Consider the following 14,743-nt stretch of genomic DNA (forward strand, 5'->3'; position numbering starts at 1 on the left):
TTGATTTATCTCACTTCATTTATATCTTCAGATTTAGTTCTCTTTTCATTGGTTTAACATTTTAACATGCCTAAACTCATAGTGAATGTTTTTTTGTTTTTGGAAGTTCTCAGTATTACTATGAACACTTTTCAGAATGAAGTCTGCAAAGCCTATATAATAAACTGATATCTATAGCATACTTGAAGAAATTACATATTTGTTTTATATTTTGTGTTTTGATGATAAAGTTCATGTATGATTTCCAGGAGATGCTTCAAGATTTACTATTTTATGTCCTGCCTGCCTGTAGAGCTGGGCTCGAGGATCCAGATGATGATGTTAGGGCAGTTGCTGCTGAGGCATTAATACCTGCTGCTGCAGCCATAGTCTCCCTTGATGACAAAACATTGCATTCAATGGTTATGTTGCTTTGGGATATTTTGCTTGACTTGGATGACCTAAGCCCATCCACAAGCAGGTAATTGCTCATTCATTACAATCATCTTTATGAGCATTACTGTTTTATCGAACAAGTGATAAGCTAGGTAGAAACTTTTGTACAACTGTTTTTTAGGTTTAAAAATTCACACCAGACTTCAATAATGTGAAAAAAAATCAGGCAAAACATTTACGTATTTTGAGTAAGGCAGCTATTTTTCTTTTTTGTCCATGTTAACTTTTATTCATGACTAGTCATTTTCTCACTTTGATCAGGTCTGTTAGCATCAGCAAAACAAATTGAAGCTGGACTCATTTCATTATTTGGCCTGCATATTTATACTACCTATCTACTGGACATCAGAACTGGACTCTATTCATATGTGCTTCCAAGCAACATCCACAATGGCAATGATTAAGGAACAAACTAAGGGAGTAAAAAGAGAAAAAACTGAGAAAAGTAATATTTTGATGAAAGCAAAAAAACATAGAACTTAATATATTTGGACATATTTAAATTGTTTTAGGACTGGAAAGTGTTGCAATCCTAAGAGGAACAATTTATTTGTAAGGGATATTTATTTTGGATAATCCTCTCCTATTTATTTTAATAGGAACCTACTAGTGATTTAGTTCTAAAAAGTAAGTCATCTAAGGCATATGATGATTCCTGATGGCTTTAGGTGCGCCATATCTTCAAAGTGAACCTTTATATTGGAAAGACATGTACTGATACTTGATTGATGAACTGGTGCTTGCCTTAGTGGTCATTTCCCCTTTACCAAGCAACCAGAGGTTATGAGTTTGAATCTTGAGAGGTGCATCCTCAAGTATTAAGACCAGGTAATTAATTATAGTGCAGGTGGCTCTCCCTTCCTTTATCCTGAAAGAATATTAATATTTGTCTACCTCTACAGTTGTTTTTTTGTAATACTGTTCATTAGGTAACTTCAGGTTATCTTTATGGTGACTTATATTTATTGGACATTTCTTCTACTAAGAGTACTAAAGTAGCAAATTAAAAGATCAACTAAACAATATTTCTTGAACTACAAATCCTGTTTTGTATATGCAAATGAATTTAACATTTATATGTACATGTTAACTATCTATAGAAAACTAGGATGACAAATTATACTCGATATCTGTGTTAACTATCTATAACTATGACTCACTTATGAGCTTCAAACTGCCTGGATTGGTCTGGAATAGCCCGAAACCTCTTGAAATTAGGCAGAACCAAACACTTCAGCTTGGCTCATGCTGATTTTGACCTCAGACTGATTCGGGTGGCCTAACCATCTCGGGTCCTGGCTGTTCCAGTTTGATACGCCCCAAACTGCCTGGTTTGGGTTTCCCTGGTGTGGATGCTCTTGTGGCTACTTTCTCGAGCTATTATCTATTGTAAGAGGTGTCGATTATTTGGGCCATCTTGATGAATAATCATTTATATGGGCTTTTATGTGGTCTATACCAAATCTTACTACGAGGCACCTAGAACTTATGCCCTGTACTATGTTATGGTTCCTAGTTTTATCATCCAAGCTAGGATTTAGATGCTGGTCCGTGTTGCCTTGTATGAGCTAGGAACAAGTACTTGGCACCCCCTCAGGTGGGTGAACTGGCCTGACTGCTTGGTACACAGTGTTAAGGTATTTTTACACCCTCTTTTTTTTTTCAGTATTGGCCAGTATGTTGTGTTGGCGGTACATGTTTTCAAAGTTATTGTACTGACTCATGAGCTAAAATGCATATCATGAGATATAAATCCTTGCACCTAGTCTTGGCGAAGTACATATTTTATGTATGCTTATATTGATTTCTCTTTTTAATCTAGTCAAATGTATTATTTTTTAAATATGTTCAAATTCTTGATTCTTCTGGACAAATTATAGAAATGCTGTGTCTAGTTAATTGAACCAGTTTGAAGCAATGAAGTTTAACTTGGGTTCATGTTCATGTTGCTCTTTTTGTAGTGTAATGAACTTGTTGGCGGAAATATATTCTCAGCCGGGGATGGTTCCAAAGATGCTAGATACATTGACATTGGCTGAGAAACAGGAATTTGATCTTAATGAAGCATCTCAAGCTGAAGAACATGGGAACGCCACAAAACAGATGGATAATCCCTATATATTGTCCACTCTAACACCCAGACTATGGCCATTTATGAGACACAGTATCACTTCAGTTCGTCATTCTGCCATACGCACTTTGGTAACTGTTCCATATATGCCTTGACCTTAGCATCTAACTTTCAGAAAATTTTACACTAGTAGTTGGTTTTGAAATAGATTATTGGCTAGGGCTCATCAGCTATGATATTTCAATATTTTGATACCAACTTCCATGCTGGCAATTCTAGCTTAGGGCTTCTGAGCTATTTCAAGTAAATATGTTAATATGTACCTAATTTGAACATTGTCAAGTACCTGAATCTTTTCTAGGAGCGGCTTCTTGAAGTTGGTTATACAAGGAGTTCTTGTGAGTCTATGGCTACTAGATTCTGGCCTGCTTCAGTACTCGGTGATGCACTACGGATTGTTTTTCAGAATCTGCTATTGGAATCAAATGATGATATTCTTCGGTCTTCAGAGAGGGTGTGGAGGCTTCTGCTTCAGGTTTTCTGGTTACTGGCGATGTGACCTAATGGTTTCTGTTTTTATTTTTTTCTAATTTATGAACAGGTGCATGCCATTTCTGATTAAACCTGATTTCTTGATGAATAAATTGTTTGCAGTGCCCAGAGCAAGACTTGGAAGCTGCTGCGAAGACATATTTTGCTTCTTGGATGCAGCTTGCAACTACTCCATGTGGTTCCTATCTGGATTCTACAAAAATGTTTTGGCCAGTTGTGCTTCCTCGCAAAAGTCGATTCAGAGCTGCTGCTAAAATGAGAGCTGCAAAGCTTGAAAATGAAAGTGATAAAACCTCTGCTGGTGATTCTGCAAAAGAATATAATCTGCAGGAGAAAAATGTTGATGTTTCCACCAATATCACTAAGTTAATTGTTAATGCAGATAGTGAAAAGTCTGTCACTCATACAAGGGTCGTTACTGCAACAGCCCTTGGTATTTTTGCCTCTAGGTTGCCTGAGACTTCTCTGCATGTTGTGGTTGATACATTACGGAGTGACCTTACCTCCTTTTCTGGAGTCCAGAGACAGGTAAATCTACTGCATTTTGAATTTTTGTTTCCCTGGTTCATAATGAGATTCATTTTCTCATTTAATTTTTATAGTTGTTTGCTCCTGCCATTCACTTATACTAAACTGATGACATGACTTGGACTAAAATGCGACATGCACTTCCAGGTGGCTTCTATGGTTCTTGTGGCTTGGTACAAAGAATTTCAAAGCAGGGACCCTGCTGAATCTCGAAAAATCTTGCTTGGCATTTTGAACGATTTAAAGCAATGGTTATTGGATTTGTTGGCATGCTCTGATCCAGCATTTCCTACAAAAGATTCGGTTCTTCCGTATGCTGAACTTTCAAGAAGTTATGCTAAAATGCGCAATGAAGCCAGTCTGCTCTTCCGCTCTATTGATTCTTCTGGTGCATTCAAAGACTTTAGGTCAAGTATTAATTTCAATGTGGATACACTGAGTGTTGATGAATCAGTTAATTTTATTTCCAAACTTTCATTACCTGTTGACTTCACTGGTGCTGGAACCATTGAAAAGCACATTTTGGGTGATATAGAGTCATTGAAACAGCGAGTTCTTGCTACATCAGGCTACTTGAAATGCGTTCAGGTCTTTGCTTATACTGCTTAGTTGTGCATTTTTCTTTCTTTGAACTTTTTTAATCATTAATGGAAGTTAATTTAGATCATGATCTCATTAGATTTTTCTTGATCATGATTTTGGTTGTTTATTCAAAGGGATCCATCTTTTTCATTTTTGAATTTTCACAAACTCTTTCTTATTCTGAACCTATATGCAGAATAATTTACATGTAACTGTCTCGGCCTTGGTTGCTGCTGCAGTGGTCTGGATGTCAGAATTGCCCACGAGGCTCAATCCTGTTATTTTGCCCTTAATGGCTGCTGTCAAAAGGGAACAAGTTAAATACTCGAAGACCATCTCTTTGCAAAAGTTTTCCTTTTATTTCAATATTTTCTAATAAGTTTATATATGCCTTCCACATGCAGGAGGAAATATTACAACAAAAGGCTGCTGAAGCACTTGCTGAGCTTATTTTTCATTGTATCGGGCGTAAGCCTTGTCCTAATGATAAGTTAATTAAGAATCTTTGCAGCTTGACATGTGCAGATTCTTGTGAGACACCCCAAGCAGCACTCATAAACTCAATGGAGGTCATTGAGGACCACAACTTGTTGTCTTTTGGAAAGGCCGCCAGCAGTCAGAAGGCTAAGCTTCAGGTGGTATCTGCCGGTGAAGATAGGTCTAAGGTGGAAGGCTTCATAAGTAGGCGTGGAGCGGAAATGGCATTGAAGCACCTATGCCAGAAATTTGGGTCTTCATTATTTGATAAACTTCCGAAGCTGTGGGACTGCCTGAGTGAGGTTCTCAAACCTCTTTCTTCTGAAAGTCAGCTTCTTACAGATGAGCAGAAGATTCTACAAATGATTGACTTTTGCAAGGATAAGGATCCACAAACTTTGATAAACAACATTCAGGTTGGTTTTTTCATTAATTACTGATTTTAGTGGAATCTTTATGGAGCATTTTATTTTAAACATTCTTTTACCAAGCAAAGAATAAATGTTGTTGCCATGAAGGGTTTAGCACCTGACTTTCACACGTTCTTATACTACAGCATCCACATGTTTTTGTAATTTTTGTCGATGGAACTTTGCATGTTTCTTAAGCATGCTGGCAGGGATATGCTTACAGAATTAGACAATTGTTGCTTCTGATTTGGATTTGCTGAATTTTTCCATGAGGGTTTTATATTATTAGTTGACTTTATAATTTGCTGCTTATTAGGTTGGCACTACATATGTTAATAACTTGGCAGGCTTCATTAAGATACTGATTGATTGCATTTTATGTTTGGTACTTTTGTTTGGTTGAATGCACTTCAGGCAACTGTTTTCTATCCCAGACTTGCAAAGTGTGTGCCATATCAATAGAGGAGCTCATTAGTAATCAGTTGAACCTTTTTTCTTTTTGCTAAAGAAATCTTTTTCTAATTTCAGTTGGTCATGATGCATTCATGAAACATTTTACCAATATTGATATCTTGGACTCTCATATTTTCTTGTTGCTATTGTAACAAGCTCAGAACTACATGACTACTTTGCTTCTCATTCTTGCTACTTTCACTGCTATCAGCTCATTCATGGTGGTCGACGATTCAAATTAATTTATATGCACATATTGCCACTAGTCCTCAATAAATAATTGAAAATTATGTTGGATTTGGTCAAAAATGTCGAGTAGTGTGAGATTCAACAAAGAAGTCAACAATTTGTGTTGTGGATTATGTGTCTAACAGAGTTCGTTGATGAGGTAGTGATAACTGTTGGTCTCTTTCAAAAAGTGTGAAAGTTGAGATGAAGTGCCTGAGAGAGGTTTAAGTCATTGAGATCTGACCATGTGTGGCTGTTGTCATCCCTTCTCCCCCTTCCATGTGAGTCACTAAATTGTGAGCAGAAAAGAGTAATGTCAGCTACCCTTCTTTGATGCTAAAAGACTACGATGCTTGGAACCACTCCGCAAAACATCTTATAAATATCTGATTTTGTGGCCATTCTTTACTGTAGCACTAATTCTGTTTGTATCTATTCAGGATCTTTGGTTTTAACTTTAGAAGAATGTAGTGGGGATGGATGTGTGATAAGACCAACTAAAACACAATATAGGAAGGATTAAATTGTCTCTGCTGAGTGAAGTGGCACATGGAAAAATAGAGGGAGCCTGTTGGAGCACAGTTTGCGACTGAGTTCGAAACTATAGTTCAGGAATTTCAGCTTCCGAGGATTAATCCTATAATTGGATGTCAGTAAGTTTGTCAGATATACACCATCTCCAGATGACTTGTATGTCAACATCATCTTTTTCTGGATTTAGGATTTTTTGGGAACTTACAATTCAATTGTAGGCCAAGTTCCTATGCAGGTCTGTTGGTGGATTCAGTATAATTCTTGGATGATTCAGTCTGAATGATAATAGAAGATATAGTTGAATCTGATCCAACTAATTTGGCTAACATTTGTCTGATTTTTTTCTTGAACTTGCCATCTCATTCTCAAACTTATCCTGAGCATATAGCTGTTGTTTCTTTTTCTCCGAGTCTGCCTCATTTCTGCAGTTTGTTCTTCTATTTCATGTTCAGTGTTTGATTTGTGGTCAGGCTTGTTTTATGGAACTAGACATAGAGCTTGAACTTTTTTTTTTTCATTTAAAAAATGAAGGCTGTAGAGATTTGGTCTGTTTGGGTCCAGTCGTGAATTCATACAATTTTGGTTAGGAGTATGGGGTCTATTTTCAACAGCTATATCCAACACATGGGTGTCAACATCAGGCATGGCTTACTTTAGGGTATGATCTGATCCACTCGCACTTATATTCTTCTGAAGTGGTAAGCACAATCATAATAATCTAGCCAACTCCTCCCCCCCCCCCCCCCCCCCCCCCCTCTCCCCACCTCTATCTCTTAACCCATAAGAAAAGAAACTGAAAAAGAAATTTTTTGTTGTTTTCAAGGTTTGAAAAGAGAAATGGTTGGCTATCAAATTACTTCTAGGCTTCTAGCTATATGACAAAAAATAAAATTGAAAAACTAAATCCAATTATTCAATTGAATCGAGGATGGTAAAAAAGTTATATGTATTTCGTAAAATAATTCTACCTTTTCTTGTAAGACCTGTCTAAAAATGCAGCTAATGTGAGTAAACTAAAGCAGCAATAATATCTCTATCATTTGTTGGTGCACCTAGCTCTTCATGAGGTAATTGCTTGATTTTTCAAGCTAAAAGATCACCTGATCTGTTGGAAACAAATATTAACTGGAATCTTGTATAAATAAGAGGAACCGAAGGATATATTTTTCTAGGTACCATTTGTTGATGATCATGTGTGAGATTTAGTCCCACATGAAATGTTTAGTGGGAGGTCATGGTGCCTGCAGTGTATCGAGCGGGTGTCCCAAGTGGACTTGATAGAGCAAGGTACTGGATTTGAGCATGGGCTCGGGTATGGTTCTTGGAAGAGCAGACTTGTAACGGTGTGGTGAAACATGGTTCTTTGAGTTCCGAGACTCTTGGATTTGAGTGATACCACGTAGTGAAGTATGGCTCATGAAGAGTGAGCTCTTGCTGGAGCGATAACACGTGGTGCACTTGGAAGCATAATTGGGTGTGGAGCTTGATCAAAGAGTAGTGGATTGGACTCAAGGGAGAGTTAAATCGCTCACATGTGAAATGGGGGGAATGTTGGGTATCACATGTGAGGTTTAGTCCTATATGGAATAATTAGTGGGAGGTAGATGGATTGATATGGAGGATTGAGTCCAAAATCCAATGGGTTAGGCTTTTAGGTTGAAATGGTTTCAAACATGTATGTCAAGTTCTTTTGGTCTTAGGACTTCCATCCAATGAATCCCGAATTGACCTGAATGGGGTGGTTTGGCCCATACTAAGCTAGACCGATGCCGGCCCGAAATAGTTCATCCCGTCTAGTCAGTTTGGCCTATTTAACCTCTCGATCGCCCCTCTTGAAGCCGCCGATGCCTCTCTTTGCGATACCCTAGGCCCTCTCAATCTCCATCTCTTTCAAATGATATGGACGCCTTTTCGGTAGGTTTCTCTCCTCTCTCCCTCCTCTCCCTCTCTCTCTCTCTTGACCATGTCTGAAGGGGCTTTGGGCGGGGTGCTCTAGCATCCCCCCTCTCTCTCCTTGTCTCTTGACAACGTCCGGAAGGGTTCCAGGCTGAGGTGCTCTGACATGCCCCCTCTCCGGCATCTCTCTCTCTCTGTGTGCCTCTGTCTGTCCCTCCCTCTCTCTCCATGCCCCCTTCTCCCTCCCCTTCTCTCTTTCTTTTTCTGTTTATTATTCATATTTTGAACTGAAGTTGGCAAACTATATGTTGACTTCAGTTCAAAATTCGAAAATAAAAAAAAGGTCCAAAAATGATTGGAACGACATGGTACTGGTACCACACCATACCATACCGCTTGGCAACCAGTACGGGTTCTGGTATCGTTACAGCCAATCTTACTCCCATCTCTCCAAAACCTTTTTTCTGTTCATATCTAGCAGGAATTTGCATTAATTAACTGCTGTTTTGATGATAATGGACTGAAATATACTTAATCTTTCTTTGCAATTTTGACTAACAATATTTTATGTGAATAAAATGAGATTTTTGCTATTGCTAAATTGTTTAAGGTTTCCATATTTATATGCTTTAGAATCTAAAAGCTTCTTTTCTCTTCCATCTATATGCATATGTTCTCTTTTGTGTATTTTTTTTATTACATTTTTGATCTTTTGTTACCATGGGTTACATGGGCTTTAGCTTGTGCTGAGAGACATCCTCAATGGCATTCTAGTTTGCGCAGGCACTAGGAACTTTCCATATATGTGAAACAATATGTTATTTGTTGGTTGTAAATGCAGAAGAGAGGTGAAAACTAATAATGTTTTATAAAGGCGTCCAACTTGGAAACTAGATATTACCAAATTGTATTAAGAGGAAGGTTTGAACAGGTTGGATTATTGGTCCATTGAATGCAACAATTCGATGCCACCTAATTGCGAATAGTTTTGCAATGGTTTCTCCAGGGAAATATGGGTTAAATGGTCTCTAATGCCCAGTATCTTCTGTGATGAATTTTGCTTATGAATAAAAACAACCTTATATTTCTGAATAGGATTTTTATGAATAGTCATGATGGAAGCAGTATTTCATTATTGCTGGTCTTCAATTTTAAAGTTTCCTCAAACCTGATGTCTTTAGAGGTTCTTTAGTAAATACGTTATGTTCCATTAGAATTTCAAGTGCTTTTCCTATAACTGCTTGTGCAAAAATGCCTAATTTAGGCAACATTCTAGGCATTTGAAAGCCATAGAAAGTTCTTTTGTTATAATCCTCAAGAAATTCACTTGATTCACATGATTGATGAATGACTAACCCATCAAGGCTGTTCTGTATTTAGAGTGTGGATAATTAGGGGACGTGGGAAGCTTAGTATAGGATGCATATTTATAATCAACAATTACAAGTGAAACTGCCTTGCTGCTACCGTTTTGGCATCATTATTTTTCTTGAGCAAATTACATTATAATTTATGATCCAAAATGTGATTTTGATCTAAATCAAAAACTGCACTATTTTATAATCTATAATATGGCTTCATTTGCAAAGCATCATAGGCTACTATTTGAGCTATGGTTTGTTGTTTACCTGCTTTATCATCCAGGAAGTGCAAGATTCATTGCTGTACCAGTCGGTTTTTCTTTTTGTTAGTAATCCATGTTTTCATCTTCTCACCTGTAGTTGTAACTTCTCTTTCCTCTCTGAAATTGCTTCCTTTTCCAGGTGGTTCGTTCAATTGCACCTATGGTGGATGAGTCATTAAGACCACAACTTCTCACTCTTCTTCCATATATTCTTGGGTGCGTCCGCCATGACCATGTTGCTGTTAGATTAGCTGCTTCTAGATGCATCACCTCCATGGCCAAATCGATGACAGTCAGTGTGATGGGAGCAGTGATAGAAAAAGTTATTCCTATGTTGTCAGATATAACATCTGTGCATGCAAGACAGGGGGCTGGAATGCTTGTGAGCTTGCTTGTTCAGGGTTTGGGTGTGGAGCTGGTTCCTTATGCTCCTTTACTGGTGGTTCCACTCCTGAGATGTATGAGTGATTCTGATCATGCTGTTAGACAGAGTGTTACACATAGCTTTGCTGTGCTTGTACCTCTGCTACCATTAGCTAGAGGACTCCCTGCACCAGTTGGACTAAGTGAAAGTTTATCAAGGAGCACGGAAGATGCACAGTTTTTAGAACAACTTCTTGATAACTCCCATATTGATGATTACAAGCTCTCTGTCGATCTCCAAGTGTCATTGAGAAGGTACTTGCTAAGACATCTTTTGTTTTATTTGAAGTAATGCTGCTTATTGATAGGTAACTATTAATGGTTGCACTGCATCATGTTATTTGTCTGTTTGAAGTCCTTGACTTTCTATTTGCCTGTTTTTGTTGTTGTAAACCTGTGACATAGGAAACTGTGTTGTTTTGGGATTAGAATATACAAAATACATCAATACATGGATTTATATGGCACATTAATTAATGGATTGTCTACCGTGCTTTCCAGGTGGTAGAATTATAAATTTATTATCCATTAGATTTTAAGAAGGGTTGTTTCCTTAATTATGTCAAGTGTTTTCATCTTTAAGTAGGACTTCATCAGCTTTCTGTTAGCGCCAGATTCACCTTTCGTTGGCCGCTCCCCATGAATATCCGCCTTCTCCTTACAAGGGCCTCCTTTCATCCCTAATCAATACTAGCAGAGCTCTTGCCCCCTCGCGCATCGATTAATATAGTATAATCATGTCTGATTGAAGTGTTTGGAGGTTCTTAATTTTGAAATCATGATACTATTTTATTCTTTTTTTAAAAAAATTTTGAGACCTCTGATCCTTTGGAAGGGTTTGGCTGTTAAATAAAGTAGAAGTGGGGGTGATAGAGTAATATAAGATGATATGGGGTGCAAAATCATGAAAGGGAAATTTTTACTCTCAAGTTGAAATTTCCACCTTGTTGACATGAGGAATTTTGTAAATTCTGACCGAACAACTAAATACGATGTCAAATATAACTTTATACTGTAATTTCAAAAGAATGTAAGTCATAGATTCTTGCAATTTTGTAGTACTTCTAGACAGACCTTTCTCATGAATTTACCACACAAATATTTTACTATCATCCCAATTGGAGATATGTTTATTCAGTACTTATTTATTGGTTTCTGATTTCCTCAGAATATTTTAAAACTAAATACAATTTTCTAAATGGTTTCTTGGAATCTCATTGGCATTTGATGATCACATGAGATGCTTGTTACACTGCCGGCATCATTAATTTTGCTCTAAAATCAGTTGGGCATGCCTTTATCTATCTCTTTGATGTGAGAGAATTGATAATTGACTTTGTTGAGGCTTTCTTTTTAATTGGGCTTTTTGAGATAGGAGAAAGAAGAGGGTGAGACTTGGTGCAATGGTAAGATTGCTCAATTGTGACCTGAGTTTCACGGGTTCGAACCTGCAATGGCGGGAGCCTCATGCATATTGGGCTGCCCCTTTTTGAGAGGAGGGAAAAAGAGAAATCTAGTCCCTTTACAATGTGTTGACTGAATTTTGGACCCCATTGTTTTTTTGAATTTATAACTAACCTTAATTCTTGTTTATTATCTAAAATTATGCTACGTACTACTTTCTTTTTGCCATTCAATTAATAATTCCAAGTTCATAAATGATAATGTCATAAGATCTTCCTTGAACATAGATATAAGAATCAAAAATCTTATCTGCACTTGATATAAATATTTTTGAATCACATCCAATATGCTATTGTCTGCATTTTCAACTAAGAAAGGAAAAATAATCTATAGGGACAGAACTGATAGCCTAATGGCACCCTTCCACCATATGGCTGGAGGTTCTGGGTTTGGGTCTTGGTATTGTTGTTCCCCAGCTGATGTTATAGACAGCGCCTACAACAATTTAGATGCCTAATTCGGGGTCTAATGGAGTTAGCATTATTTAAGACCAATGCTTACCTCATTTACAAAATCATGAATTGTTTAATGTTTTAATTGAATAAAAAAAATTGGTTTCTCTGTGGAGCCAGGTAAAGCTAATCTCTAGAACACATGCTAGATAGTTTCTGTGTTGTTTTGGTTGTTTTATTATAAGAGTCTGGGGCACTATGTTGGTACCTCCTAGTGTTTTCTCCATTAACTTTTTTGCAGGCTTTTCTATGATTTTCTGGTCTTTTTGCTCATTAACTCCTTCTGTTCAGACATGTTAAATTTGTAGTTCAGTGTTTTTCTTCATTAATAACAATTTTTTAGTGTGTTCAGTTTAGATTCTAAATTTTAATTTTAGATATACCTGGAAAACATTGAAGTTTGAAGCCTTTAATAATTTTTCACAACTATTTTCTACATAGACATCATAATCATCATCTTTTCTATTTTTTTAAATTTTTGATACACTACAGTTTTGGTGCTTAGAGTAAATTTCTAAATGCATTTTGAGTGAAAATAAATTTTAATCCTTGAACCATGGTTGAAACAAGTGTCAAATGAGCCATCTAAATAAAGTATGCACTTAGTACACTTTTAAGGTTAAGTCTGCATTTGCATAGCATGAACTTAAGGCAAAATAAAGGCAACTAAAGGAAGATAATGAAATTGAGGAAGAATGGAGGAATTGGAAGCGGGATGTAAGGAATCCTCTGCTACAAACAACTATTTCAGTAAGTTAATTCTCAATCTGCTTAAACCCTGAAAACATCTCATGTGTTATATACAAAAAGCTTACAGTCAAAACTCAAATCTAAGCATGTTCGGCCTTTTAATTCACTGTTTGCACAAACTTAATTCTCAATCTGCTTAAACCCTGAAAACATCTCACATGTTATATACAAAAAGCTTACAGTCAAAACTTAATTGATTTCCAAACTTTAGCTAACTTACATGTATTCTCAAGTTGTGATGTATGTGTGGATGGACATCCAAAGCTCTCCTAATGAACAATATCTCTGATTCAGTTACTTGGTTTTAGCAATTGACATTTTAATCTGTTGGCAACTTGGTTTTGTGAGGCACACTTCTGTATCAGGCTTCTCCCTGAACAAAGAGGTTGAAATATTCTTTTTTTAGTAGGTGGATGCTCAAGCATTGACACCCTGAGCCATGCTTGTACTTGTGATGTTCTTTCTTTTCTTTTTATTTTTCAATTTTGAGCCTTGGGGCATATCTTTATTCAGCTTTTGGGGTATAGACTATGGTTTTGCATTGATAAATTATTGTTTGTCGTGTAGGTACCAGCAAGAAGGAATTAACTGGTTATCTTTCTTGAGACGGTTCAAACTGCATGGAATTTTATGTGATGATATGGGCCTGGGTAAAACACTTCAGGCATCAGCAATAGTAGCATCTGATATTGCAGAGCGGCGTGCTTGTGGTAATAGAAAAGACCTTCAGTCTTTGATTATCTGCCCTTCGACATTAGTTGGGCATTGGGCATATGAAATAGAAAAATATGTAGACAATTCTGTGATGGTTACTCTGCAGTATGTTGGTTCTGCCCAAGAAAGGATGTTGCTTCGCAGTCAGTTTGATAGGTGTAATGTCATTATAACATCTTATGATATTGTTCGTAAAGATATTGGTTATCTTGGCAAACTTTCATGGAACTACTGTATTCTAGATGAGGGACATATCATCAAGAACTCGAAATCTAAAATTACTGCTGCAGTGAAGCAACTGAAAGCTGAACACCGCCTTATTTTGAGTGGTACTCCTATTCAGGTTGTTAACTCTGCTAAATGGGCTTTTTCTTTGTTGAAGTATTTTTTGCAGCAGTATGCTTAAATAGTTCACTTGTTTTTGCAGAATAATGTTTTGGAACTTTGGTCTCTTTTTGACTTTTTAATGCCTGGGTTTCTTGGGACAGAGAGGCAGGTAGATTTCTATATCAGAGCTTGGTTTAATTTCTTGAATGCATCATAAGTCGTTGGTTATCTGATAGGTCATTGTTGTGGAATTGTTGGAATCATTTTATTTGAACTGTGTATGGTCCTAATATACACAAACATATGCATACACATTCACATAGACATATTTACATACATTCATACTCATTTAATGTTAAATCTTTGATTAAATCTAATGATTCCAAAATCAATGTTGTGTTATGCAAATTGAAGATCCACACTGTTGATCTTGATCTGTATATTCAAAACTGCCTATAAACCAAAAGTTGTATGTTTCGGAGATCTTTAATCTATGCATCAAGTTAGTACAAAAGTGAATAGCGCAACTCGCGCGCACGCGCGCACACACGCATATATATATAATTATATATATAATTATATATATAATTATATATATACATACATATATACACAGCTGTGTGCAAGGATTGGAGTCATGGTATTGATACCTATCTTGGTTTAGTCCCGAGTTGGTAAGGTACCTGGATGGACCGGAATAACCATCAACAGCAATAATGAAGTTAAAAAAATAAAAAAAAATGTCTTAGGATGTTTCGTTGCCCTAAGTGTCATGACGCAACCATCTTTGACGGGATGTAATGAGTGTCCTGGGGGCATCCCC

General features: G+C 36.9%; 1 protein-coding gene across 4 annotated transcripts in view; it reads left to right on the forward strand.

Annotated features, from left to right (window-relative positions):
- Window positions 1–14,743, forward strand: part of RGD3 (ROOT GROWTH DEFECTIVE 3) — a 64,321-nt gene that overhangs the window by 31,687 nt on the left and 17,891 nt on the right. For all 4 annotated transcript variants that reach the window (XM_008798074.5, XM_088706339.1, XM_088706338.1 and 1 more), the window contains 10 exons: window positions 249–460; window positions 2,397–2,637; window positions 2,868–3,041; window positions 3,161–3,586; window positions 3,734–4,174; window positions 4,365–4,484; window positions 4,573–5,061; window positions 9,930–10,468; window positions 13,447–13,936; window positions 14,021–14,089. In XM_008798074.5, the coding sequence (XP_008796296.3) occupies window positions 249–460; window positions 2,397–2,637; window positions 2,868–3,041; window positions 3,161–3,586; window positions 3,734–4,174; window positions 4,365–4,484; window positions 4,573–5,061; window positions 9,930–10,468; window positions 13,447–13,936; window positions 14,021–14,089 (3,201 nt within the window). The remainder of the gene's footprint in view (window positions 1–248; window positions 461–2,396; window positions 2,638–2,867; window positions 3,042–3,160; window positions 3,587–3,733; window positions 4,175–4,364; window positions 4,485–4,572; window positions 5,062–9,929; window positions 10,469–13,446; window positions 13,937–14,020; window positions 14,090–14,743) is intronic.

This window comes from Phoenix dactylifera, chromosome 11, assembly GCF_051530095.1.
Source record: "Phoenix dactylifera cultivar Ajwa chromosome 11, Ajwa_hap1_PhDact_Kaust_v1.1, whole genome shotgun sequence".
Taxonomy (NCBI): Eukaryota; Viridiplantae; Streptophyta; class Magnoliopsida; order Arecales; family Arecaceae; genus Phoenix; species Phoenix dactylifera.